This window comes from Heteronotia binoei, chromosome 3, assembly GCF_032191835.1.
Source record: "Heteronotia binoei isolate CCM8104 ecotype False Entrance Well chromosome 3, APGP_CSIRO_Hbin_v1, whole genome shotgun sequence".
In the NCBI taxonomy this organism is placed as follows: domain Eukaryota; kingdom Metazoa; phylum Chordata; class Lepidosauria; order Squamata; family Gekkonidae; genus Heteronotia; species Heteronotia binoei.
The window spans coordinates 172,658,917-172,685,037 of record NC_083225.1 but is presented as its reverse complement, the minus strand read 5'-3'; the positions used below and the strand labels follow the sequence as shown (position 1 = coordinate 172,685,037).

The 26,121-nt window shown below is 43.8% G+C and overlaps 1 protein-coding gene across 2 annotated transcripts in view; it reads left to right on the top strand.

The window, feature by feature from the left end:
- Positions 1–26,121, top strand: part of CNTN5 (contactin 5) — an 897,557-nt gene that overhangs the window by 656,009 nt on the left and 215,427 nt on the right. For both annotated transcript variants that reach the window (XM_060234908.1, XM_060234909.1), the window contains 2 exons: positions 1,617–1,719; positions 18,131–18,312. In XM_060234908.1, the coding sequence (XP_060090891.1) occupies positions 1,617–1,719; positions 18,131–18,312 (285 nt within the window). The remainder of the gene's footprint in view (positions 1–1,616; positions 1,720–18,130; positions 18,313–26,121) is intronic.

Sequence of the window (26,121 nt, the reverse complement as noted above, 5' to 3'; positions counted from 1 at the left end):
ACGACCCTGAAGCAGGGGGAGGGCCTCCAAACCAGGGGATCCCCTGCCCCCACCTGGGGATTGGCAACCCTATCTCTGGATAGGGTATCACAAAAAAATGTCGGGTCACTGATTGTAAAGACCTCAATTGATTCTTTAATTTCATCTGGAAATGCCAGAAACCAATAAAACAGGGGTCCCCAATCTGGAACCTGTGGACACCACGGCACTCACCAACAACTTTCCTGGGGGCCTCTAAATGTTTTCAGAAAGTGTGAAGGGGGCAAGTGGTGACTTTTGCCCTGCACAGCTTCCGCGTAGCTATTGGAGTGTGCAGATTATTGAGTGTGCAGATTAAAATAATGGTGCTTTGGCAGCAGCTGTCAACAGAGTATTGGTTTTATTGTCTCCCTCACTCCTCTTTCCCAGGAGATATATGTTTCCCTCCTACATCTGCTGGGCACTCCATTATACCCTAAGGAAATGGGTTCCCATAGAGTATAATGGAGGATTGATCTGTGGGTATCTGGGACTCCAGAGGGGCTGTTTTTTGAGGTAGAGACACCACATTTTCAGCTTAGGATTCTGTGCCTCCCCTCAAAACTTTCCCCAAGTTTCAAAAAGATTGGATTAGGGGGTCCAATTCTATGAGCCCCCAAAGAAGGTGCCCCTATCCTCCATTATTTCCTATGGAAGGAATGCATTTAAAAGGAACATGGTCCCTTTCAATGTGATGGCCAGAGCTTCCTTTGGAGTTCAATTATCCTTGTCAGGACCTTTCTCCTGGCTCCACCCCCAAAGTCTCCTGGCTCCTCCTCCAAAGTCCCCAGATATTTCTTGAATTGGACTTGACAACCCTAGTATGGATCTACCTCCCATGGCAGCCATTTTTTGGTTGGCTTCACCTCCCATGGCAGCCATTTTGCAGTTGACTCCACCTCCAACAGCAGCTATTAGGGGGTTGCGCCCACCACTCTGTGTCTGAATTCCAAAGGTGCCCAAAGGCTCAAAGAGGTTGAAAACTCTTGTGATAATTTTATGTGGATATATTTTATGTGGATATATTCAGAAGCAATTGCCTCTGAGTTTATTGAGACTTTACTCAAACAAGTGTTCAAAGGACTGCTGGGTTTTTTTCCTCCAGTATTTTTATTAGATCATTAAATCAGAGGAAAACAATTCTTGTGATGTTATACAATAATAAAACTTGCTGTTCCAATATTCTAAATATAAAATCTAATTTTCCAGAAAATTAATCCAAGTTTTAAATTGTGATTTTTATGCTTGGGAATGTGTGGGGGGGGGGGAGATCTACATACAAAATGCTAAGGCTTACCCAGCTCACAGCATGCAAGTCAATTGTGAGTGTCACCATTTGAAGATGCCTGTTTGGGGCATGCACCATAAGAGATAATCCTCTTTTAAAAAATAAAATATCGATTTGCTGTTATTAAAAAATTCTATCTTTTTAGGTGGCATCTAGGATTTGACCTAACTAATTATTTCCTTCCATAATGGGTTGCAATCTAACTGTTTAACAATGTTGCCATCATTGCTTTGACAATAAGCATCCTGCAGCTGGAAACCAGCAATGGCATGTATTTTATTTTTAAGGACCTTTTTTTTAAATTCCCTAGGTGTGATGGGAGAATATGAGCCAAAAATTGAAGTGCATTTTCCATATACAGTTACAGCTGCAAAGGGATCTACAATTAAGATGGAGTGCTTTGCACTTGGAAAGTAAGTACATATTATTCAATAATTAGGTACCACTGGTTATTATAATATGGCATATTTCATTGGGGGGGGGAGTTCCTCATTTCAGTTTTGCAACAACAAAATCCTCCTCTTTAATCTTTATGCTAGATTTTTATAAAGTAGCTATTATGGGAATTGTGTAAGCGGGCAATTATTCCATCCTATTCCATTATTACATTTTAATCTCACCCTTCTGCTAAGGAGCCACCATGAACTTCCATGAATTTTAAGGCAAGTTGTGGCAGTCTTCATGAAAAGCAGCTGACTGGTAGAATCAGAAAGCAAGGGTTTAAATGGCTCAGAACCATTTAAACTCCTGCTTTCTGATCCCTGCCATAAGCAGTGGGGAGCAGAAAGCAGGGTCACAAGACCATATGAACTGGTTAGATTTACAAACCAACCTCCCAGTTCATATTGGTTCATGGTTTGGTTTGTGGTTCAGTCATGAACCATGAACCAGACTAAAAAAAGAATGCAGTTTGTGCCTATCTCTAATCTGAATCTGGTTTTTCCCAAATCAAACCCCATCACTTAAGGTCAGCTGTAGATTGTTATGCATCCTTGAACACTGAGTATTCTTGAGCTCCTCTACCGCAGGTCCCTTCTCTTTACCCCAGTTTTTTGTATGTTACAAGGAAATAAGAAAGACTCTCTTGTGCTCTTCTGCCTTCTCCACCCTTAATTATATTGGTAGGTATATAAGCAGCATGACAAAGAGGGGTTTGTTCTGTTTCTAGCACTTCTATCAGAGGAGATCATGGGAAATTGCCTCTGAAGTCTCTGTGATGTTACTGGGGTCTTTAGAAGTCTCCCATTTCCTGATGGAATGAATATCCAGAGGAATGAGTGGAACATGATTCTTTCATGCATCTCTGACACCTAAAAGAATCATGAAAGACATACTTCTAGTGGTTCTTCCACTAAGAAATAAGAGACCTCCTAAAAGGCCCTGCAATATCACATGGGCTTCTGGTGCCATCTCCCATTTTTGGTGGTCTCATGGCAGATCATAAGAAGTCAGAGATTTCTCCACTTCTACTAGGTTCTAGATTGGCCTGGCATCTCCAAGCAGCAGGGGGCCCTCTACCATGCCTTTATAGGCCAACTTCTGTGACTGACTTTGATTACTCCACTATGCGTTGTCTTTGTCCAACTGTCTTGAATGCAGTTGTGAAATACCACTTGATTGCCAACAATAGCCGTCTGTTTTGTTTTTATTTTATTTATTTACATTAGACTTTTATCCCGCCCTCTCCGCAAGCGGACTCTGGGCGGCTTACAACAGTTGTTTACACGATTTAAAACAATAAGTCAATAAAATCTATAAAACATTAATACAATTAAAATTTAAAAACTATTCCACGGTGCTGCACCATTACTATGTTGGCGGTTCTGCTTTTCAGACGGTTGGTCACCAGGAACTCTAGCTGATGTCAGGTGGCAGCTCTCTCTCAGTTTAAGCATTGAAGGCCTGTCGAAACAATTTGGTCTTACAGGCCCTGCGGAATGTAGGAAGGTCCCGCAGGGCCCTTATGGCCTCCATGAGAGCATTCCATAACTCTGGTGCTGCCACTGAGAAGGCCCTGGCTCGTGTCAAATGCAACCTGGCCTCCTTTGGTCCAGGGATGGACAGCAGATATTTTGTCCCTGAACGCAGTGCTCTCTGGGGGATATATGGGGGAAGGCGGTCCCGCAGATAAACAGGTCCCTGACCATAAAGGGCTTTAAAGGTCAATTCCAACATCTTGAAACGGATTCGGAAGACAATAGTAGCCAGTGCAGCTCTTTCAGCACTGCCTGAATGTGCTCCCATCGAGGGAGCCTCATTAGCAGCCGTGCCGCAGTGTTCTGCACTAACTGTAGTTTCCGAGTCAGCATCAAGGGTAGCCCTATATAGAGAGCATTACAGTGATCTATTCTTGAGGTGACTGTAGCATGGATCACCATTGCTAAGTCATTGTGCTCCAGAAAAGGAGCCAGCTGCCACACCCGCCGAAAATGAAAAAAGGCAGAGCTAATAGTGGCTTCTACCTGGGCCTCCATTGTAAGGGAGGACTCAAGGAGCACACCCAAGCTCTTGACCTTAGGGTCCGGTATCAATGGCACCCCATCTAGAGCCGGCAGCTGGGCCCCTCCCCTTGGACCACCCCGGCTCAGATAGAGAACCTCCGTCTTCGTCAGATTCAATTTCAGCAGACTCAGCCTGAGCCAGGATGCTACGGCTTGAAGAGCCAGGTCCAGATTTTCTGGGGTACAGTCGGACTGGCCACCCATCAATAGATAGAGCTGGGTGTCGTCTGCGTATTGGTGACAACCCAGTCCATACCTCCTGACAATCTGGGCAAGGGGGCACATATGGATGGAGCACCCAGCCTGTGTCCCATCCCAAAGATAGCATGTAGAAGGGCCAAGTGGCAACACTCGCCTCCATCCCTGATATTGTGCAACGCCAGGTCCATAAATAATAAAACCTCAGTCGTGCAGGATTTTTTTATCAGACAGGACATCGACCTGGCTTGCGTGACGAAGACCTGGGTGCGGGATGGGGAGACAGTAGGTCTCTCCCAAGTAGCCCCTCCTGAGTTCTCTGTTCTTCATCAGGTTCGGACTAGCGGGTGGGGGGAGGGGTGGCTATTTTCATACGGGAGGATTGCTCCTTCAGGGCATTCCCTCCACCAAAGATCGTAGGCATAGAATGTGTTGGCCTGGTGTGGGATGTAGGGGAGAGTTTAGCAATCTGGCTGGTGTATCGTCTGCCTAGCGCACCAGCCAGTGCCCTACCGTCCCTGATGGAGGCTGTAGCAGGCTGGGCATTGGAGCACCCTCGGCTTATAGTCTTGGGTGACTTCAATGTCCATGCTGAGGACGCAGCTTCCACTCAGGCGACGGACCTAGTGCTTTCCATGGCAGCACTGGAACTCTCCCAATATATAACAGCGCCCACACATCAGGCTGGGCATACATTAGACCTGATCTTTGCGGCAGGAGCTGGAGTGGATGCCATGGTCTGACCACTATGCCCTGAGGGTTCGTGTGAATATGCCACCTCTACCCCATCTAGGCGGTAAGCAAGTTTTAGCTCGCCCACGTAGCCAGATGGACTTTGCAGCTTCAAACGGCTGTGCGGGATCCCTGGCCCTCTGGCGACTCATTGGATAAACTGGTGGAGAACTGGAATAGCCAGCTCTCCACGGCCATCGACGAGATCGCTCCCCGACGTCCTCTTCATCCTCGTTCACGATCCGCTCCATGGTATACCCTGGAGCTGCGATCAATGAAACGGCAATTAAGACAACTAGAGAGACAATGGCGACATACTCAGGATGAAGCTACGAGAACATCCTATAGGTCATTTATGCGAACCTATGAGATGGCAGTCTAGGCCACAAAGAAGAATTACTTTACGTCCTGGAGTGCATCTGCGACCTTGCACCCAGCACAGTTCTTTAGTATAATTCGGTCACTAACAATTTTACCGCATGGTAAACAAAATATTAGAGAATTGGAAATAGGCTGTGAGGCTTTTGCGAGTTTTTTTCTCAGATAAAGTCTCATTGCTCCGACACAACCTTCCCACCATATTTGATACAGTGAAAGAACTTGGGGGCACCGAGGACGTCTTCTGGTCCAGTTCTGGATTCCTTCAGTCCACTCAGCCTGGAGGAAGTCGACAGGATCCTTTTAGCTGTATGCCCTACGACTTGTAGGTTGGATCCGTGCCCGTCCTGGCTTATAAAAGCTAGCCAGGTGATGCTACGTGAACCACTGCAAGGTATCATCAATAGATCCCTTTCCCACGCCCCTTAAAGAGGCTGTGGTCCGTCCCCTCTTGAAAAAACCATCTGCAGATCCGGCTGTATTGGCAAACTATCAGCCGGTATCAAACCTTCCCTTTTTGGGTAAGGTTATAGAGCAGGCGGTGTTCTGTTGGCAATCTGCTGAAGTATCATACTAATGACTGATTTTACTGTTAGGTGTATTAATTAAGCTTCATAGACATAGTTCTCTCTCAAGAGAAACCTGGAATTCTCCTGGAATTACAACTGCTCTCCAGACCTCAGAGATCAATTTTCCTGGAGGAAATGGCAGATTCATGGGTTGGTCTTTGTGGAATTACATCCTCACTAAGCTTCTTCCCCTCCCCAAACCTCATTCTCTGTCCCCATAACTCCAGGAATTTCCCAAGGTAGAAACCCTAGTGGTAGGTGTAAATTATATAAATATGGGTTTATTTTTGAGTAAACATCTATAGGGGTCAGTTTTGCCTTGATAACAATAATAATACAGTGCTCAGATCTCTGATCAATTTGCACACATTTTTCTAACCTTTTCCTTGCTCAACTTAATAAAAATTAAACTGAATGTTTATGTGATGAATGGGCCATGCCATCGGATTTACCATGTTCCCAGATTGGTGCACTACATATTAGAGGCATGAAGAAATTAATAAGCTCCCCAAAAAGCATATAACAAACACTGAGTACGTTCATTCATCACATGAAAAACTTTTATGAAAGCCGTCTATCCTGTTTGCAAATATGGAAAATCCATAGCTATGTTGCCTTCTTCATAGTCATCCCAGGATGGAAATGGTGAGTTAGCAATGTAAGACCACTAAATCAATAAAATATTTCATTGCTCCGGAATGTGGAAATTGATAAACCAGTAAGGGAGAAAGAGATGAAATGCCAGGTAGTGGTTATGAAATTGTGCAACATTACCTGGATTTATATTCCATCATATTCCAAAGGCATGGGGTGGGTAGCAACACATTAAAATATAAAATATAGAAATATGAAATATATTAAATCCAAACAGCCCTTTATATGCCTTTTCTTGGTCACCTAACTTCTGGCCTGAAATAGGAAGGGCAAAAACATAAATCTGCAGGGAAGCGGTGTTTTGTCAATATAGGATATGCTCAGTGAAAACGTATTCTACGCAGCCCAAGGCACTAATTATCAGGGCCATGTCGAGTGGTCTTTTACACAGTAAGGCTAGGCAGGGTTACATCTTTCGAAGCCCGTTGATTTTAGTGGATTTAGAAGGGTTTAACTCCACCTATGGCCAGCTCTTCTTACATTTGAATGATCTATCGAACACACAACCTCAGAAGTTATCCTTAGAGAAGTGGTAGTTCCCTCAAGTCACAGCAGACTTATGGCAAACTCCTAGGGTTTTCAAGGCAGGAGACGTTCAGAGGTGGTTTGCCATCACCAGCCTCTGTGTAGCAACTCTGGACTTCCTTGGTGATCTTCCATCCAAGTACTAACCAGAGCAGACAGCTTAGTTTCTGAGATCTGCTGAGGTTGGACTACCCTGGATTATCCAGGTCAAGGCCAGCTCCTAATAGCCTTTGCTTTTTCTGCTATAAACAAACAAATAAATGGAAATAACAAAAAGTCCCAATTCTCATAATTAAGGTTGCACTGAGTCCCCCTTCAGGACTTGGAAGAGCCACCCCCAAAAAGGTGCCAATACTCAGTACAGATGAGTACCACCACAAAAAAAGTCCCACTTATAGTTATAATCCGCTGTCCCTTAGGGTGAAATCACACAGGAGATTTGGCACATCAGTATTCCAGCCCTAAAAAAGCCAGAATCTTTGATCCATGCCATGGCAATCACACAGCCCCCACCCTTCTGCCAGGAGAAGCATGGGCTGCATACATGCAAGACGAGCATTTAGACTGTTCATGCACATGCCAGCAGGTGCAGCATGTCCCTGACCATTCAGACAGCCAGGATATGTGCCCTGCAAAGATTTTAGAGATTTACTACTGGGACGTTCCCGGTAGCTATTTAATCTGGTCGCAGCCCATCCTCAGGCAAGGTAGGTAAGGGCAGGACTAGGGAGGGGGGACAGTTGTAATTGTGCACATTAAATCCAGAGGGGAAGCATGGCTAGGTCAGGCCAGATATCTCAAGAGATAAAGGAACAGAAATGTGAGGGCTGGGTTTCTTTGGGGGAGCAAGGCCTACTCTGTATGGTTCTACTTTAAACCTGCTGTCAAATAAGGTGGAGCAGCCAAAATCCGGTGACCTGTGCTCTCTTTAACATCTGTAATAGCACTTTGGTCTGAAGAGTTTAGCAAGTAATTTTTTTGTGGCAGCACCATAATCACCTGCTACTACTGTATAGATTAGGGGCTAGGCTTTGTGAGTGTGTGTGTGTGCGTGTTTGTAATCTAGCTGCTAATTACTAACCTAATGTGATTTATTATTAGAACCACAGGAGCAGAAGGGGTTATAGCTCAATAGTGGAGCATCTATGTAGCCTAAAGGAGTTTCAGTCCTTGGCATTAAAAATGATCGGATAGGGGGTGATATGAAAGGCCTCTAGTAGTGTCCCTGAAGAGCCGCTGCTAATTGAGAAGACAATACATAGCTTTAAAAGGGAGAGGACTGTGGACTGTGAAAGAGCAGAAGGTCCCAGGTTCAATTCCTTGGCATCACCAATTAAAAAGGACCAGGAAGTAGGCAATGAGAAAGACCACTTTCTACCAACTTTCCCGGTATTGAAGTCAGACTGACTGGCCTGTAATTTCCTTCTGGAACCCTTTTTAAAGATGGGGGTGACATTTGCTACTTTCCAGTCCTCAGGAATGGAGGCAGATTTCAATGAAAGATTACAAATTTTTGTCAGAAGATCCACAAGTTCAACTTTGAGTTCTTTCAGAACTCTTGGATGTATGCTATCTGGACCTGGTGACTTATTAGTTTTTAATTCGTCTATCAGTTGTAGGACCTCCTCTCTTGTCACCTCAATCTGACTCAGGTCTTGCAACGCCCCTTCCAAAATTAGTGGTTCTGGAGCGGGCAAACACTTCTCGTCTTCCACAGTAAAGACTGAGGCAAAAAATGCATTTAGCTTCTCAGCCATTTCCCTGTCCTCCTTCAGTAATCCTTTGACCCCTTGGTCATCCAAGGGCCCCATTACATCCCTGGCTGGTTTCCTGCTTCTAATATATTTGAAGAAATTTTTATTGTTGGTCTTTATGTTTTTTGCAATATGCTCCTCATAGTCCCTTTTTGCCTGCCTGATCACAGTCTTGCATTTGATTTGCCACAGCCTGTGTTCCCTTTTATTAATCTCACTTGGACTAGCTTTCCACCACTTAAAGGAGTCCTTCTTACCTTTTACAGCTTCCATTACTTTGTTTGTTAACCATGCAGGCCTTTTCTTATACCTGTTTGTGCCTTTCCTAACTTGTGGTATATATTTTATGGTACTTGCTCTCAGCTGCTAGAACATTGTATGCGCAGCTGTGGAAGCAAGAAAAAATACCAGAGAAATGGGATTGGATTACAAAAGTTATGTCATGGAGTGAAATGGACAAATTAACAAGAAAATTAAGAGACTATGATTTGGAACTTTTTAAGTTGGAGTGGAAGAAATTCAGAAGATACGTAGAAAAAGAGTGGAAAATAAAAGGACATTGGACAATCTTTGATAATGATTAAGTTTTTTAAAATAAGAATATAACTTTTGGGGGGTTTTTTAACAGTTAAGGGTACCTTTAATATTTGTTTCCTTTAAGTAAATAACACCGGTGGGGGTCAAGTAACGGGGGGAGGGGTGGGGGAAAAGTAAGATATGGGGTAGAAATTTTTTTTCTTTTTCTTTAAGTTTTTATAAGTTGTAGATATAGTTTTGCTACCATATGTTACTAATAAAAATTGTTTATTCTAACTTGTGGTATATATTTTATCTGAGCTTCTAGGATTGTAGTTTTAAATAGCCTCCAAGCTTCCCCAAGGGTTTTGACTGTATTTACCTTTCCTTTCCGTTTCCTCTTCACATACCTCCTCATCTCAGAGAATTTACCCCTTTTAAAGTTAAACGTGGTTGTGCTGGTCTTTTGGGGCAACTCTCTATTTATACAAATGGTGAAATCAATAACGTTATGGTCACTGCTCCCAAACGGTGCGATCACTTTTACATCTCTCACCAGTATTACTTGCAAGCTACATGTGTAGGAATACTTGAAAATCGGTTAGTTCATCTCACTTCTTCTTTGCCAGTGGTGTCCAGATATTCAGTTAATCAACCATCTGTTTGCAACCTGGAGTATCACCTCGGAGTCAGCTTCCAGTCTCTTCTTGGGTCAGTTTTGTGTCTGTTTTCAGCAGTTGTTTTAGGGCTTGGAGGGTCAGGAGAAGCTACATGTGAGCCACAGTTTGGCCACCCCTCCCCTAGGTAATCAGGTGGAAGTCCAGTTCTTCTGATCTCCCATTCTAGAAATTGTTCTCCTTCCCAGATTTGCTGAGATTCAGCAAATTGGGATGGTGGTGATGATCAGCTTGCATAGCACAGAAGAGAAACAAGCTCTTCCTCCTCTTCCATTGGCAATTGCTGTCTAGCTAGGTTGCTTAAGGAGCATGGCCAGATCCCAACTCCCAGCTAATCCTCCAACCAGCTGGGAACCAGCTTCTGATAAATAGGCAGTTGCAAACTAGTTCATCAGCCTTTCAAGCTGTTCAGTGCAATCCGAACACAGGGCTTTTTTGTAGCAGGAACTCCTTTACATATTAGGCCACACACATCTGATGTAGCCAATCCTCCAAGAGCTTACAGAGCTCTTCTTACAGGGCCTTCTGTAAGCTCCAGGAGGATTGGCTACCTCAGGGGTGTGTGGCCTAATATGCAAATGAGTTCCTGCTACAAAGAAAGCCCTGTCCAAATATATCCCTACTCTTCTCAGTCTGTGAGTGCTGAACAAAGTTATTATGAGCATTGTGTGAGTTCCTTGAGAAGTTTACAGCATCCCAACAACTTTGTGCTTAAAGTTTGTCGATTCTGATGCCTCAGTGAATCAGCTACAACCCAGCTCTCATGTGAAAAGGACGTTGTCAAATATTGTGGAAAATCAAAAGAACCCTCAACTGAGTCCCAGCATTTTGTCGCCCCTCTCAAGCGATGAGAAATTAAGGTTGATAGCTAAAATTTTAATTAGAGTATGTCCAAAGTTCACAGCTTGCATTAAAAAAACACACCTCTATTGTCAAGCGATGGGAAGGTATCTTAATAAGTCAGGCCCATTTGCTAATAGTAGACCAAGCAGATATTTTAGTGCTTGCAGTCTTTATCTCTCTTTCCCAGCCATCAGGACACAATCAGGCCAGCTTTGCCCAAACTGCATTTTGGACTTGATTCTGTAATAATTAGATGAATGACATTTCAGGGTTCATCTAACACCTGGAGGCTACAGGAGGAAGTAAACAAGCATGACATTCCTTCTCCTTTTAGGTTCTCATCTCATACTGCGTTCCCTTTCTGCCTTAATAGCATTTACAACTGTTTCTGTTGTTACGTTTTGCAGAGTAATCATCTGGGAACAGAATCTCTTTATTGTTCAGCATTTTAGTGGTGTGTGCGTGTGATAAAATAAACAAATGCCAGCTATCAGTAAATTTCCAAATGGTATTTGCTGCAGGGCTTTTTCTTTCTTTCCGTCTCTGTTTTCCTTATGATTTTGGCTCACGCCATCTCGAAAGGCTTCTGCTCCATTGTAATTGTGAGAATGACAAATATTCCCCCGAGACTTTCTGTGGTCGGCAATTGGCAAGTGTGCCCTAAAAAGAGTCTGGGCTTTTAGTTACAGATTAATGATTTATTAATAGTGTTTATTTGGAGCTGCCAATCACCACAGGCTTCTGGACTGAAGCACTGGGGGTGAAGAAAATACTGGATGTGCCTGTCAAACTTGGTCCATGTGGTTTGGCCCCCATAATTGACATTCTGAAGAAAGGAAAATTCTAGTGAAGGATGGATTGTCCACATGGAAGTGTGTCTTCCTTTCCCACTATCACCATTATTTATTTATTGCATCTGTTGGCTACATTCTCTAACACCAAAAGCACCTGAAAGCAATATAGCACATTTAAAATAGCTGTGAAACAAAACAAACAAAACCGCCCATCGAGACAGCATCTCGAATCTGTACAAAAAAGTAGCATACTTGGTGTAAGAACTCAAAAGAACTTCAGAATGGCGAGTAGGAAACATTTGTCCTTCAACGTTTGTCTTCTCCTGTTCACAAAATGGCAATATGAAACTCCTCGGGAAGTATGAGCCAAGTGGGCAGCCGTGTTGGTCTGAAGTAGTAGAACAAAATAGGAGTTGATTGCACCTTTAAGACCAACTTAGTTTTATTCAGAACGGAAGCTTTCGTGTGCTCTCTAAGCACACTTCGTCAGGTGAGGAATCTGGCACAGTGAGCAAAGCCATACATAGCTGGTAGGCAGTGGCCCAGAATGCAAAATGATACAGATTTAAGAACCAATGGCAGTTAAGTAAAATTATCTGGTAGGCAGTTTTAGAAGGTAAAATGGTACAAATATAAGATTCAATGACAGAATAGTAAAATTAACAAACTGAGCAAACCTTTGATCTGAGTAGCATGAGCATGCGAAAGCAACAAAACAGTAGTATGTCAAAATGTGAGAGTGTCTGTCAGTTACTCTATTGCTATGAACCTGGGCCAAAAGGAAGGAAATATTATGTTTTCCCATCCAACTAACCCACCTTTAAACATGTAACATACATATAGTTTGTCATTAGGAGCAAAATACATTAAAAATTTAGTGGGAGATGGGTTCAGTATATGTAATGGGATAAAGCAACCAATATCCCTGTTTGAGTGTATCAATATAGCTATTGGGAAGTATTTTCAGTCTCTTTGATGTTTCTTGTCTTTTCCATGGAACATACTTTCTGTCGCTCTACTGCTTTACCCTGGCCTTCCTCATGGGGGAGGGGCATACATGAACATATATGAACATATGAAGCTGCCTTATACTGAATCAGACACTTGGTCCATCAAAGTCAGTATTGTCTTCTCAGACTGGCAGCGGCTCTCCAGGGTCTCAAGCTGAGGTTTTTCACACCTATTTGCCTGGACCCTTTTTTGGAGATGCCAGAGATTGAACCTGGGACCTTCTGCTTCCCAAGCAGATGCTCTGCCACTGAGCCACCGTCCCTCCCATGGTTTTCTTCTCTTTCAGTTCATCCTCACAGCAACCCCTGTGAGATAAGCAGGGCTTTTCTTGTAGCAGGAACTCCTTTGCATATTAGGCCACACATCCCTGATGTAGCCAATTCTCCAAGAGCTTACAGGGCTCTTAGTACAGTGCCTACTGTAAGCTCTTGGAGGATTGGCTACATCAGGGGTGTGTGGCCTAATATGTAAAGAAGTTCCTGCTACAAAAAAAGCCCTTTAGGTAAGTAAGACTGGGCAAGGAGAGAGGAGAGAGTCTTCCTCATTGTCACCCCATGAACATATGAACATATATGAACATATGAAGCTGCCTTATACTGAATCAGACCCTGGATCCATCAAAGTCAGTACTGTCTGCTCAGACTGGCAGTGGCTCTCCAGGGTCTCAAGCTGAGGTTTTCCATGCCTATTTGCCTGGCCCCTTTTTGGTTGAAGATGCCAGGGACTGAACCTGGGACCTTCTGCTTACCAAGCAGATGCTCTACCACTGAGCCACCATCCCTCCCTGATGATCTTGATGGCTGGGATTTGAACTTCAGTCCTAGTCCAGCCCTCCAACCACTACACCACACTGGCTCTCCACAATGCAGATGCCACACAGAGAGTGCTGGAACTTGGTATCTTATCAGTTTCTCCTTGACAGAAGACAAGACACAAAGTAAAATGCCCCTTCACAGAACTAGAAGAATAGGTGGAGCTTAGGCATGCTTCCAAAATTCTCCTCAGACAAATGTCTTCATTTTTGGAATTTCTAATTATCTGGCTCGTTCTTAAAGTAGAACTCACACTCTGGGAATCATCCAGTGTTTATTTATTATTTCCAAATATTGACTAGACTCAAGCAGAGTAGATGTTCACTTTGCCCCAGCTTTCAGGTCCTTTGGTCTATTTGTGTCCTTTTCTTTCCAGTACAATAAGGCACTCATGCATTACCAACTCTGCAAAACCAAAGCAACACTGATGTGATCTTAAATATGTTTTCCTCAAGGTTCTTTTCATGTGGTGTTTTACTGATATGCATCTGTTCTAATATTTTTTCCTCTGGAATTAGGATTGAGAGGAGGTCTTAATGCCTCTGTAGAAGTGTACAGTAGAAAAAGTACATAATCAGAATTAATCCCAGCAACACACCCTGCCTGATAACTTTGGAAAGATAAATAATTTGAATAAAATTTCCACAGACTTGTGTATTTGGATTGATGGCTCTGCTTTTTATTTCCATTTCCCCTGTGGCCTATAAGCTTCCATTTTTGGATGGATTGGACTGGTGAAGGATAGGAGAGGTATTGAGGAGTGACTGGCAGATACACCACCCGATCAGAAAATGTGGCTCTTGTTTGCATGATATAGCATCATCTCTGATTGACATTTCTGTGTTCAGCATTTCACCTAATCACATTGTTGTCTCACTGGCTTTGGGGATGGTTTCCATTCTGTATACACTGGGGTGGTCTTTACCACACCCTTTCCATCTGTTAGCTTGATAGTAGAAGTCAGTCTAGCCTGGGTTAGCCCAAGAGAGGTCCTGTCGGAATGCTGGCCCTTTGAAAAAGATGAACATTGCTACTATGAAGATGAAAAACACACAAGTAAGACCATCGGTCATGCATACCTCAATGCACAATACCTCAACAACTTTGACTTCAGGAATCACTGTCATAACTTTATGAATTGTTCCTCCAAAAAAAAAAAAAAAAGCAGTAACTTATTTTGGTTCTCTCAGTGAAAACAGTTCTAATCTCATTTTCTCTTCAATTAATATCAAAATGTCCTCCTCTATTTTGCTCAGGGTTCTCCTGCATTTATTTCCACAGTGCTATTTTAGAAAGTAGGTGAGAAAATTTTAGAAAGATGAATTTGTCATTTTGGTGTCCCCTGAGAGACAAAAAGGCCATGAGAAATTGGAAGGTGTCTCTCTTAATAACCATTGACTCGGAGAAACATTTTCTTCATTCCATGGTAATGATCCAGGGCAAAGGCATTGCAACGGTGGAGTATTTACAACTAAACCAGGGGACCATTGGTTCAAGATGGTGACTGCTTCTTTTTTGTGTTTTTCAATTTTATCGTGTCAAATTTATCATTTCCTAGACTTTTACTAGAAGTGGATGACTGAACAGGAAGGGCAGAGAGAATTCCTGATGTCTCCTGGAATCAGTCGATTATAAATTCCCTCTTCCTTAGGAGAGAAAAGAAAAGAAGCTATGTAATCACCCAGGGCTTTTTTGTGCCGAAAAAGCCCAGCAGAAATTCATTTGCATATTAGGCCACACCCACAGTATCACAGTTGTTTCACACAGGGCTTTTTGGTAGAAAAAGCCCAGCAGGAACTCATTTGCATATTAGGCCACACTCCCTAGTGCCAAGCCAGCCAAAACTGCATTCCTGTGCTTTCCTGCTAAAAAAAAAAAAATCATTTTTTTCTTTTTGCCAAGTCACAGCTAACTTATGGTGACCCAATAGGGTTTTCAAAGCCAGAGATATTCAGAGGTGATTTGTCATTGTGTGCCTCTGCATAGCAACCCGGGATTTCCTTGGTTGCATTCATGAGATTAGGTCAGGGTGTTATTATTAATTAGATCAGTTGAATGTAAATAAATCATAAAATAAAAGTAGGAGATCTTGCATTTCTCATTGGATTACTGTCTTCACTTGTCTGTTTTTTTTTCCCTACAAAGTTAGTTGTGTTTTTTTTTTCAAAATACAAAAGAAAGGCATCCAGAGTAGCTAGAGAGTCTTTCATTTTATAAAATAAACATTTTCCCCCTCCCCTAATGAAGGCATATCACTGCATTCTTGATTTTTCACAGCTTTCTTTTTGGGCAGAAAACAAATTCACAGAGGCAACCTTTCCACATATCTGTCTATGTATTCATCTCAGATTTCAACCCCACGTGACTGGTGTGACTTAGGCGGGGAAAAGGAGATTCATTAAAAGCAAGTTACAACTTGCCTTTGAATACTGATTTGCAATTTGGGAGCAATTTCCTTTGAGATCATTAAAACTTTACAGCCAGAGTATTTTCTCTTCTTGAGAAAAATTGGCTTATTACCTCATCATCAGAGGGAGGGAAAAGGAAAAATTTGAAAGAGACTGGTTAATGGCCAGGCAGTGGCTTAAAAAAAAAAAAATCTTTCAGCATTTCTCTAGCTGTAATTGATAGCAGTAAAGTTGATGCAGCATACAATTAAGGCAAGATAAAAGTCTGGTTAAATCCATTCAAAGTTTGAATTAACCAAATTGCATAGAAAGTTTCGTAACTCCTGTGAACCACATGCAGAAGTAGAGTCTTTTTTTAAAAAAGAAAAGAAAGATTCTTACATTCATCTGCCCTTCCATGTTCACATCCTTTGATAAGTACGTAAGAGGAGCCTTGCAGGATCAGACCAATGGTCCATCTAGGGCTGAGGGTGGCCCAACTGCAGCTCAGGATCCACATTTGGCTCTTTCACACATGTTGTGTGGTTCTTGAAGTCCCCATCAGCAGGCTTAGAGAAAACATTTGTCAGTGGCCTGGAGAATGCATTTAAAGTTAAAGTTGCTTTCTTTCTACCTCCCCCTCTTCTCCCATCTATTTTCCTTCCTTCCTTCCTTCCTTCCTTCCTTCCTTCCTTCCTTCCTTCCTTCCTTCCTTCCTTCCTTCCTTCCTTCCTTCCTTCCTTCCCTCCCTCCCTCCCTCCCTCCCTCCCTCCTTGTCTTGCAGTTCTCAGACATCTGCTGTTCATGTCTCACGGCTCTCAAACATCTGACGTTTATTCTATGTGGCTCTTATGTTAAGCAAGTTTGGCCACCCTGATCTAGTCCATCGCACAGTGGACAACTGGTTCCTCTGGAGGGCCAACGAGGTTATACATAATTAGCCTCAAAATTGATCTGTGGGGGGCAATATCAGTTGGGTCCACAATGTTGGGTCCACAAAGCATATACAACATTAATAAATACAATAGTGTTTTTTTAAAATGCAGTGTAAACAAAACAAACAACAAGTAACCAATTATAACTCAAGCTGATGTAGACTCCGATGGTTCATCTCATTCAAAAGCCAAGGGCCAAGGACCCTGAGGTTCTTGATATTTGGCTCAAGCCTTTGGCCATGCCCACTTTATTACCCGGAGACAGAAAGTGCAGGGAAAAGAGCACAGCTTAGATGTTGCAACCAGTGTTCTCTCTAAGCTGAGTTAGCGTGAGCTAACTTGCAGTTTTTTAGCCTCTGGCTCACACATTTTTGTCTTAGCTCAGGAAGGATGGCCCCAGAGCAAACTGAATATATAGTAGCTCACAACTTTAATAGCTGTAGCTCACAAAGCAGAATTTTTGCTCACAAGACTCCACAGCTTAGAGGGAATATTGGTTGCAACTACGGTGTTCCTTCTCTTCCTTTTAGCAGCCGTGTTACAAGTGGCTCACCTGTCAGAAACCCATTGAAGAATCTTTTTCCAGAGCTTCCCCTTTACTATGAAACAGCCTTCCTGAAAGGCCTCATCCATCCCAAATTTCAGGAAGACCTACAAGGTTGTCTAATTGAGAGCCAGTTTGGTGTAGTGGTTAAGTGCACGGACTCTTATCTGGGAGAACTGGGTTTGATTCCCCACTCCTCTTGCAGCTGCTGGAATGGCCTTGGGTCAGCCATAGCTCTTGTAGGAGTTGTCCTTGAAAGGGCAGCTGCTCAGCCACACCTACCTCACAGGGTGTCTGTTGTGGGGGGGAAGGTAAAGGAGATTGTGACCGCTCTGAGACTCTGAAATTCATAGTATAGGGTGGGATATAAATCCAATATCATATTCTAATTTGAGAGGAAATTTGGTAGATTCTGGTTTTGAGGAGGTATCCAGCCAATGGATTTTTATGGACTGTGTGGTCTTTGTAGTTAAAGTCTGGTGCACTGTTTTGGAGAAAAAGGGGATTGGGTTTATTGTGTTGCAGAGGCCCACCGCTGTTTGCTCTGCTCGCCAGTCAGCAAAGGTTGCTGTGTTCTCAATATTTAATGGTAGTTTGAATACTGAACAAGCAGTTCTGCTTCTTTTGTTGTGAAGTGTAGCCAAATAACAAATATCATACCCCACTCTTCTCTCCCCTTCTGGGAAGAAATATCCACATTGGTATTGAGTGAAAATCTGGGATGCTCGGTCTCTGAGCCCCTGAAAAATTACATTCAAGGGCTCAGTGATTGGGAAACAAACTTTCATTCTGATAGACAGGAAGTATCCATGACAGCCGTGGTGCTTATTAAATATTCTCCATTGAAAGAGAAATTTAGCAAGCCGTTCATGAGTGTTAATTGTGATTATGTTTTATTGCTGCTTAGATGATTAAGTACTTAAATTAGCAGGTAACAGGATCTATATTCTTGATGGCGGGAAGGAACTAACCGTGACTTCACTAACTATTCCAGCCCTGTTCCAACCATCTCATGGAGGAAAGTCAACGGCCCCACTCCAAGCAAAGGCCGCCTACGGAAGTCCCAAGCGGTGCTAGAAATCCCAAATGTGCAGCTGGAAGATGCAGGAACGTATGAGTGCAAAGCTGAAAACTCCCGTGGAAGGAATGTCTTCAGAGGACAGCTGCAAGTATACAGTATGCTTTCAAGTTTTTCTCTTGCAACAATTGTGACACAACTTAATTTTCACTCCTGGCTGCAGAAAAGCAGTGCAAAAGAGAAAACTAATGCTTTTAGAAGTACGGAGGGCTCCGACAGAGCGAGAACCACACCATCTCTTATTATGAACATATGAAGCTGCTATATACTGAATCAGACCCTCAGTCCATCAAAGTCAATATTGTCTACTCAGACTAGCAGCGGCTCTCCAGGGTCTCAAGCTGAGGTTTTTCACACCTACTTGCCTGGACCCTTTTTAGTTGGAGATGCCGGGGATTGAACCTGGGACCTTCTGCTTACCAAGCACATGCTCTATCGCTGAGCCACCGTCCCTCCCAAATATTAATATTTTATATTTGATTCTGCATCATAAACAAATTAATAAACTGATAAATATACAATATATATCCTTTGGAGTGCTATGTAAATCCCTATTTCATACAAATTAGCTATCAATAAATATGGGGGTCACTTCATTTTCCTCTGTAACCTTTCCTCCACACTGTTTCCTCTTTTCTATTTCCTCCTGATTGCCCCCATATCTGCTCCCCTTTTTCTGCTTCCTTCTCTAATTCCTACACACCCACATTTATTTTGTCACCCACATTTATTTTATCTCCCCCCATATCTTCAGCTTTATTTATTTACTACATTTATACCTCACCTTTCTCCCCGAAGGAGCTTACATCATTCTCGCATTTTCACCTTCACTACAGCTCTGTGAAATAGATTAAGCTGAGAGAGAGAGAGTGATTGGCCCAAGATCATCCAGCAAGCTTCCATAGCTAAATGGGGATATGCGTCTCCCGGATCCTAGTATAGAACTCTAACAACTACACAGAATCTCAACTTCCCTTCTTTCCCTCTTCCTCAGAATAGGGATGGGCATGAACTGGCTCACGAGCCTTCAAGCTGTTTGTGCAAGTTCACGCTGATTCGTGAACAGATATATTTCTAGACTGTCTCTCCACTCAATCTAGGGTTGCCAAGTCCAATTCAAGAAATATCTGGGGACTTTGGGGGTGGAGCCAGGAGACTTTGGGGGTGGAGCCAGGAGACTTTGGGGGTGGAGCCAGGAGACTTTGGGGGTGGAGCCAGGAGACATTGGGGCGGAGCCAGGAACAAGAGTGTGACAAGCATGATTGAACTCCAAGAGAGTTCTGGCCATCACATTTAAAGGGACAGCACACCTTTTTAAATGTCTTCCTTCCATAGGAAATAATGAAGGATAAGGGCACCTTCTTTTGGGGCTCATAGAATTGGACCCCCTGGTCCAATCGTTTTGAAATTTGGGGGATACTTTGGGGAGAGGCACTAGATACTATATTGAAAATTTGGTGCCTCTACCTCAAAAAACAGCTCCCCCAGAGCCCCCGAAACCTCCAGATCAATTCCCCATTATACCCTATGAGAAGACGTTTCCCTCTCCACCCCCCTCCCTTCACCGGCCAGCTGACTGGGGGCGGGAAGCAGCCTGAGAAAACGGAAGAGCTCTGGCTGCTGCGATCGGGGCTGGGTGAGAAGGGCTGCCGTTCTCCCCCTCCCCTCCCCCCCCGCTTTCCCTTTTATGGCCAGCAGGGGGAGGAGGCTCCAAATTGGGGGTCTCCAGGCCTAGCGGGGGATTTGGGAACCTTAACTCAATCTGAATGTTTACCAAACTTCAAAGCAAACTTTAAGCCAAGAGGGAGATCAGTTTCCAATGAGTCTTGAAAATTTCAAGAGGGTCCCCCACTCCTTTGCCTGCATTCCTTTCTCTTCCCTTCCCATTTTCTTGCACACAGCTTGCAAAATCCCCCCCCCCATTGCTTGGACTTGTTGTGACTCAGTGTTTGAGAGCAGTCCTTTTAAGTTTGCAATGCCAGTGGCATTGGGTTATTTTGGGCATTCTACACATTGTAACTGATTGTGCTGGACTTATGAATAGGGCTGCGAAACCCCTGGTCCGGGCAGGGAATCTCCCACCTGGGAGGTTCTCAACCCGCCAGCTCACATTGGGCCGGCGGGGGGGGGGGGGGGAACCTCCCTCTGCGTCACTGATGTGATGGTGTCACCTTCATCAAAATGTCGGTGCCCATGCGGGGTGGCTGTTGGCATTTCCAGGAAAACTCTGTGGTTTTCCCAGACGCTCTAGCCATTTGGGAGGTAAAACTCTATGGCACAATAGGTACCATAGAATTTTAACCTCCCAGACAGCTAAAGCATCCGGGAAAACCACAGAGTTTTCCGAGAAACGCCTAGAGCAGCCCCGCACGAGCGGTGCCATTTTGGTGATGTCACTTCCAGGTGACGTCATTCCATCGCACGTGCATCACGCATGCGAATGTCCCCTGCCGAGGGATGAAGAGGACTTGGCAACCCTACTTATGAAATCCCCACGCCCAGCTTGGATTTCTTGTGACTCTGCTTTGAAATCAGTCCTTTTAAACTTGCAGTGCTACAGTGGCACTGGGTTCTGTTAGAAAATCTGTACAGAGAACTGGTTGTTCATAAGAACATAAGAACATAAGAGAAGCCATGTTAGATCAGGCCAATGGCCCATCCAGTCCAACATTCTGTGTCACACAGCGGCCAAATATATATATATATATATATATATATATATATATATATATATATATATATATATATATATATATATATATATATATACACACACACACACACACACACACACACACTGTGGCTAATAGCCACTGATGGACCTCTGCTCCATATTTTTATCTAACCCCTTCTTGAAGGTGGCTATGCTTGTGGACGCCACCACCTCCTGTGGCAGTGAATTCCACATGTTAATCACCCTTTGGGTGAAGAAGTACTTCCTTTTATCCGTTTTAACCTGTCTCCTCAGCAATTTCATCGAATGCCCACGAGTTCTTGTATTGTATTGTTCTGGGCTTGCAACTGCCCTCCTTGCTTGGATTGTGATTCTGCATTTCATATCATTCCTGTTGTGCTGGCATTGCCGTAGCAGCACTGGATTCTGCTGGGCACTCTTTGGTTGCAGTGGTGCTGCTGGGCACTCTGTACATCGCACCGGTTCTGCTGGACCTTCAAAAATGCTTCCCACTACCTTCAGTTTCTACTACAGAGATTCTCTAGCTCCATCTTAGTCCTGTTGGTTCTGCTGGGCACATTGCATTGGTTCCACAGGGCTTGCATTGGTTCACATTGCATTGGTTCTACATGGCTTGCAAAAATGCCCTCTGCCCTCAGTTTCTACTGCAAAGATTATTTGTGACTTTGAATCTGTTCTTCTGGGCTTTTATTGCTGGGCTTGTTCCCCCCCCCTCTTCTATTGGAAATAATGGAGAATGGGGGCACCTTCTTTAGGGGGGCATAACTTGGACCCCATAAATCCAATTCCACCAAACTTGAATTTATGGGGTCTGAGTTGTGGCCCTCTAAAGAGGAGAGTCAGCCAGAGATCTCTGGTGAGTTTGGTATCTCTAGTATGCTGGGGGATCGGGGCATTCGCTCACATCAGAATCCTCACAAAACAAACCAGTTCATTTAGTCTCTAAGGGTCTGTGACATTTTGTAGGTTGCAAATGTCATGAGCCCTGACGAGAAGGAGCTGGAAGGGTTAACAGACCTGGAAGAGTTGCCAGCTAGTTTCTCAGCTGAACAAACAGCAGCTGGCCCATGAATCACTCTCCAGGCACCAGTGTCAGCTGTTGACAATCAATCTCCTCCAAGCTCTCCTCCTCCCATCTCAAGAGTTCGAAGCAGGCTCCGGAAAGAACTTTCAGAGCAAAGAAATGAGGCACACCGATGCTTCAGATCTCTCAGCCCTGAGTTCTAGCAGTCACTGCCACCCAGGGAGCAGGCTGATTGAGACTCCCATCCACGCTCCTTCCTGATTCCTTATCCTGACCTGCTTGATTTCTTTGGCACCCTGACCTTTTGGCTTTTGGACGTTGACTTCTGATCCTGGTTTGTGATTCTGCATTGATGACTTGGCTCCTGCTTGACTTCCTGGACTTTGACCTTGGACTGGCTTTGGACTCCTGCCTGCCTGCACCCTGAGAATGTGACAGCAAACCAGGCATGCCACAAATCAAACCACATTTTCCTGGTTTGTGTCCATCCCTACCTAGGAAAACCTGGCCAAATTTCCAAAGCCGCATAGTAGAAAGTCACTCAGATGAGTTGTGTAGTGTCCACTGTCATACCCAGCCAGCTAGCTGTGCTCAAGTGAATTGTGTAGCATCAAATTGTAACCACAGCTGCAGCTTGGTGAATTGCACAAATTGCATGGTAGCAAGTTGCCTGGTGGTTGCTGGTGGGTCTGGCACTGAAGATTCCTCCCTCAAGGGCTGGAAGAAGGGGAACGGGGGAGGGGGGCCATGAGAGGTCAAATAGCCTCCCCCTCGCCTTGCCTTTTACTAATAGAAACCAAAGTTTGAAGGCTGACAGTATTGTTTTGGTTGCTTAACAATCACCACATGGCCATTGAGATGTCAGAAGGCATCAGTTTCTTAAAGGTACAGATGCTGTGTCACTTATTGGGGGGGTCAACCTCTCAGTGTATTTATTTATTTGGGTTTCATGTTTTTCTGCAAACTTAAGGATTTTTTTAGGTTTGTACAAAGATCTGTCATCTTTTCATGGCTCCAATATCTGGGTTTACGTATCCATGTTGGAAATTAGATATACTGATGTAAAAATATATATGCTGTCCAAAAGGAATTAAATTTCAACAGTGTTTAATTTTTAAAAAACTATGAAAACAACCGCTTCACACCTCTGGCTCTGATCAGCTAGTGGTCTCTGGAGAGGCAGCAATACAGATATCTTAAATAAGTCAGTCAAGAAAAGAAACTCAGCAATCAACATACGTGTATGTACCACCATTCCAACCTCCAGTGCTCTTGAAATATTCAGTATGCACCAGCCAACTGAAGGTTTTGGAGATTACAAATTTCTTGGGCTGACTCCCAAAAGCTTCTGAATGTATGCATTCCACAACCAACACATCTTTGGAGACTCTGATTGCTACTTCTCTGCCAAGTGGCACATGGGAGGAAAGCAGTTTTCATGAGAGCAAGTACAAGTGAAAAGAAGTGTGCTTGACTGCTTGGGATCTTGGTTGAGTGAAAAGCAGTTGAGGACGAGGTTGTAGGGAAAAGCAGCCTCCTCAGTAAGGTAGAAGTAAACTTCCTTCACAATGTCATCGAGTCCAAACTTTCAGGGCCAAAGTCTTGGGCCCTAGCAGGGTCCCACAAAAGCAGGCAGTAGTTTTCTATCCAAACTATAGACTGCTATCCAGACAAAAGGCCCTGTATATCCATCAAGTCCAGAATCTAAAATTACTTACTGGAACCATTGATGATTCTGTCCCTATGTATAAGTCATCTGTGGATTGTTTAGCTCCAGACCTGAGTTTCTCATCAAGGGTAATATCTACTCCAACTAAATCCATGGTTGTGCATTGGTTCTGTAGAGAACCTGTTGAGTGATTAGGTGCATTTGAGCAGGAATGCTAGGAACTATTTACATTTGTTCTCACTAGACAATGGCCAAAGCAGTCACAAACAGTGCTGCCCGTTGCTTTGAATCTACTTACTTCCCTTGCAAGGAAGGGAAGGCAGCATGGTGTTATTTCGATCTCATCAGGTCTTGGAAGATAAACAGGGTCCTTGCAGAGAGTTATGGCTTTTTAGCTTCAATCCAATTCTTGGTCAAGAGCCTGACATGAACAGTACATCTTCTACTTGCTGCAGACTTAATGACTTGTAGGTAAACAATCTTCTCTTGCAAGAGGGTCCCTTGGACAGCTTCAGACGAGGTTACGGGATTAAGCCTGTCATTCCGGGGAATGCTCCAGTTTGCATTCATCCTTAGGTACTAGCTTTCTGTCTGCTTTAATCATGCTCAGCTTGGCAGTTGAATCTGATCCAGTTCACAGTGGATGCTTTGGGGAACGCCTGGAAGACTGAGAGTCAGCCGTCTGTTCTCATGCAGTCATGAACTGATTTGATTCCCATTTTCCCTAGTACTGACAACCAGATGTACTGTGAATTCCTGATGCAGCCAACACTTTGGAAACAATCAGTGTACCTGTCAGCCATTTGCCTTGACAACCAGCCCTGGAGGTGATCACAATCGCTCCGAGTTCGGGATTACTAGGCCTAAATCATTCGGTTCTCCTGTTTTTGGAATTCATGTGCTATATTCCATCCCCTTGCCTGTATCTTGTAGACACCCAGGCCTCAGATTCAGCAGGAGCTTGCAGGAGCACAGCTCCTGAACCTTTCTGACTGTTCCTGCTCTTCCTCCCCACCTAACTTGTCCATTGAATAGTAGGTGCAACTGCATAACAATCCCTGGATTAGGAGAGCGGGCAGCCAGCCAGCCACCAGGGGCTTTGCCATGCCCCCAGAAACCTTCATTAACCCCTGGAGAAGCCTGTACCACCCTTTCTCCACTTCTTATGTGATTTTGGGCAGCGGGTGGCTTGCTGGCCTTTTGACTGGGGGTGCAGCCCAGGAGAGCCCCAGGCGAGTGAGGCCTGCTTGGGCTGGCTGGATCTCTAGCCAGCCCAAGCAGGCCTCGCTTGCCCGGGGCTCTCCTTTCTTGCATCGGGTTGCTTTTGGCCGGGGTGGTGGCGGCATATGCTAATGAGTTATGCTTATGAGCTCCACCACTTATTTTTCTACAAAAGATCCCTGTAGACACCTAAAATTTGGCCAACATTGTTGTATTGGGAATCTGATTTCATGGCCTCAGGCAGCTTACTTTCAGCCGCACAGTGAAGATCTTGGTGTTGTGGTAGCGGCTGCTGCCAAAACAACATTTTCTTTTCCCTGCACAGCCATTCAAATCTCCAACAGCCAATCAGAAGCCTAGCTGGGCAAAAGCCCACCTGGCCCCACAGACTCTATAAAAACACTAGGCAGGAGCCAGGACAGGTGTTGGCTACCATAGTGCCCATGCTGGGGACCCTAGTCTAAGGGATGTCAGCATACTTATGCCTGACTGTAGAAGGGATTGGAGATGGAAGAGAGAGATGGAAATCCATTATGAACCGTTCAGCTTCGGAGTCCAGGCTCTGAATCCTCTTAACTTTTTACATTGTTATTATTTGAATTAAAAAAAAAATAATCCAAACAGCATTTTAGTAATTACATGCTAACAAAACATTTCAGACTTGAATGACTTATCAGTGTATGCCTAATGTTCTCAAATGTGTCTAATTAAAGTGAACAATTGGGTTGACTTGGGTAGTCTCATTAATTTTTTGTTGCTTTCTCATAAATGGCAAATGATTCCCATTTATCGTCCAAAGAGCCTCCCCCCCCCCACACAATCTACTTTCTGTTAGTTTAGTAGTTGCTATTGGACATCATTTTATGATATATTTTTTTTCTATTGTGAGGGTCTATGTGCCTTTTCAGTATTTAGCTATTTTTAGTCTGCTAGAATGTGGAATACTATTCATCACTGCAGTTCCTTTCTTTTTTTCAACACCTTGCATTTTAAAAGAAGACCACTGCAAATAACGTCAGCTGGCTTTCCGTGTTCTATACAAGATGTTCTCCTCTCTTCTCTCACAGTCAGATTCAAATGGTGTTAAGAAGATTCATATGAGAGTCTAAGGTTCGGTCCAGACTTTGCACGAAGCCATTATTTGATTAAACTAATTACTGTGTGATGCTCTGGAAATGGGTAATTACACCAACAGTGGTTAGTTAGGTTAGTGAGATCTGAAACCATGGTTTATTATATTAAACAAGGTTACAGTTCAGTCCTATATATATGTTTAGGAAGGTAAAGGCACCGAGTTG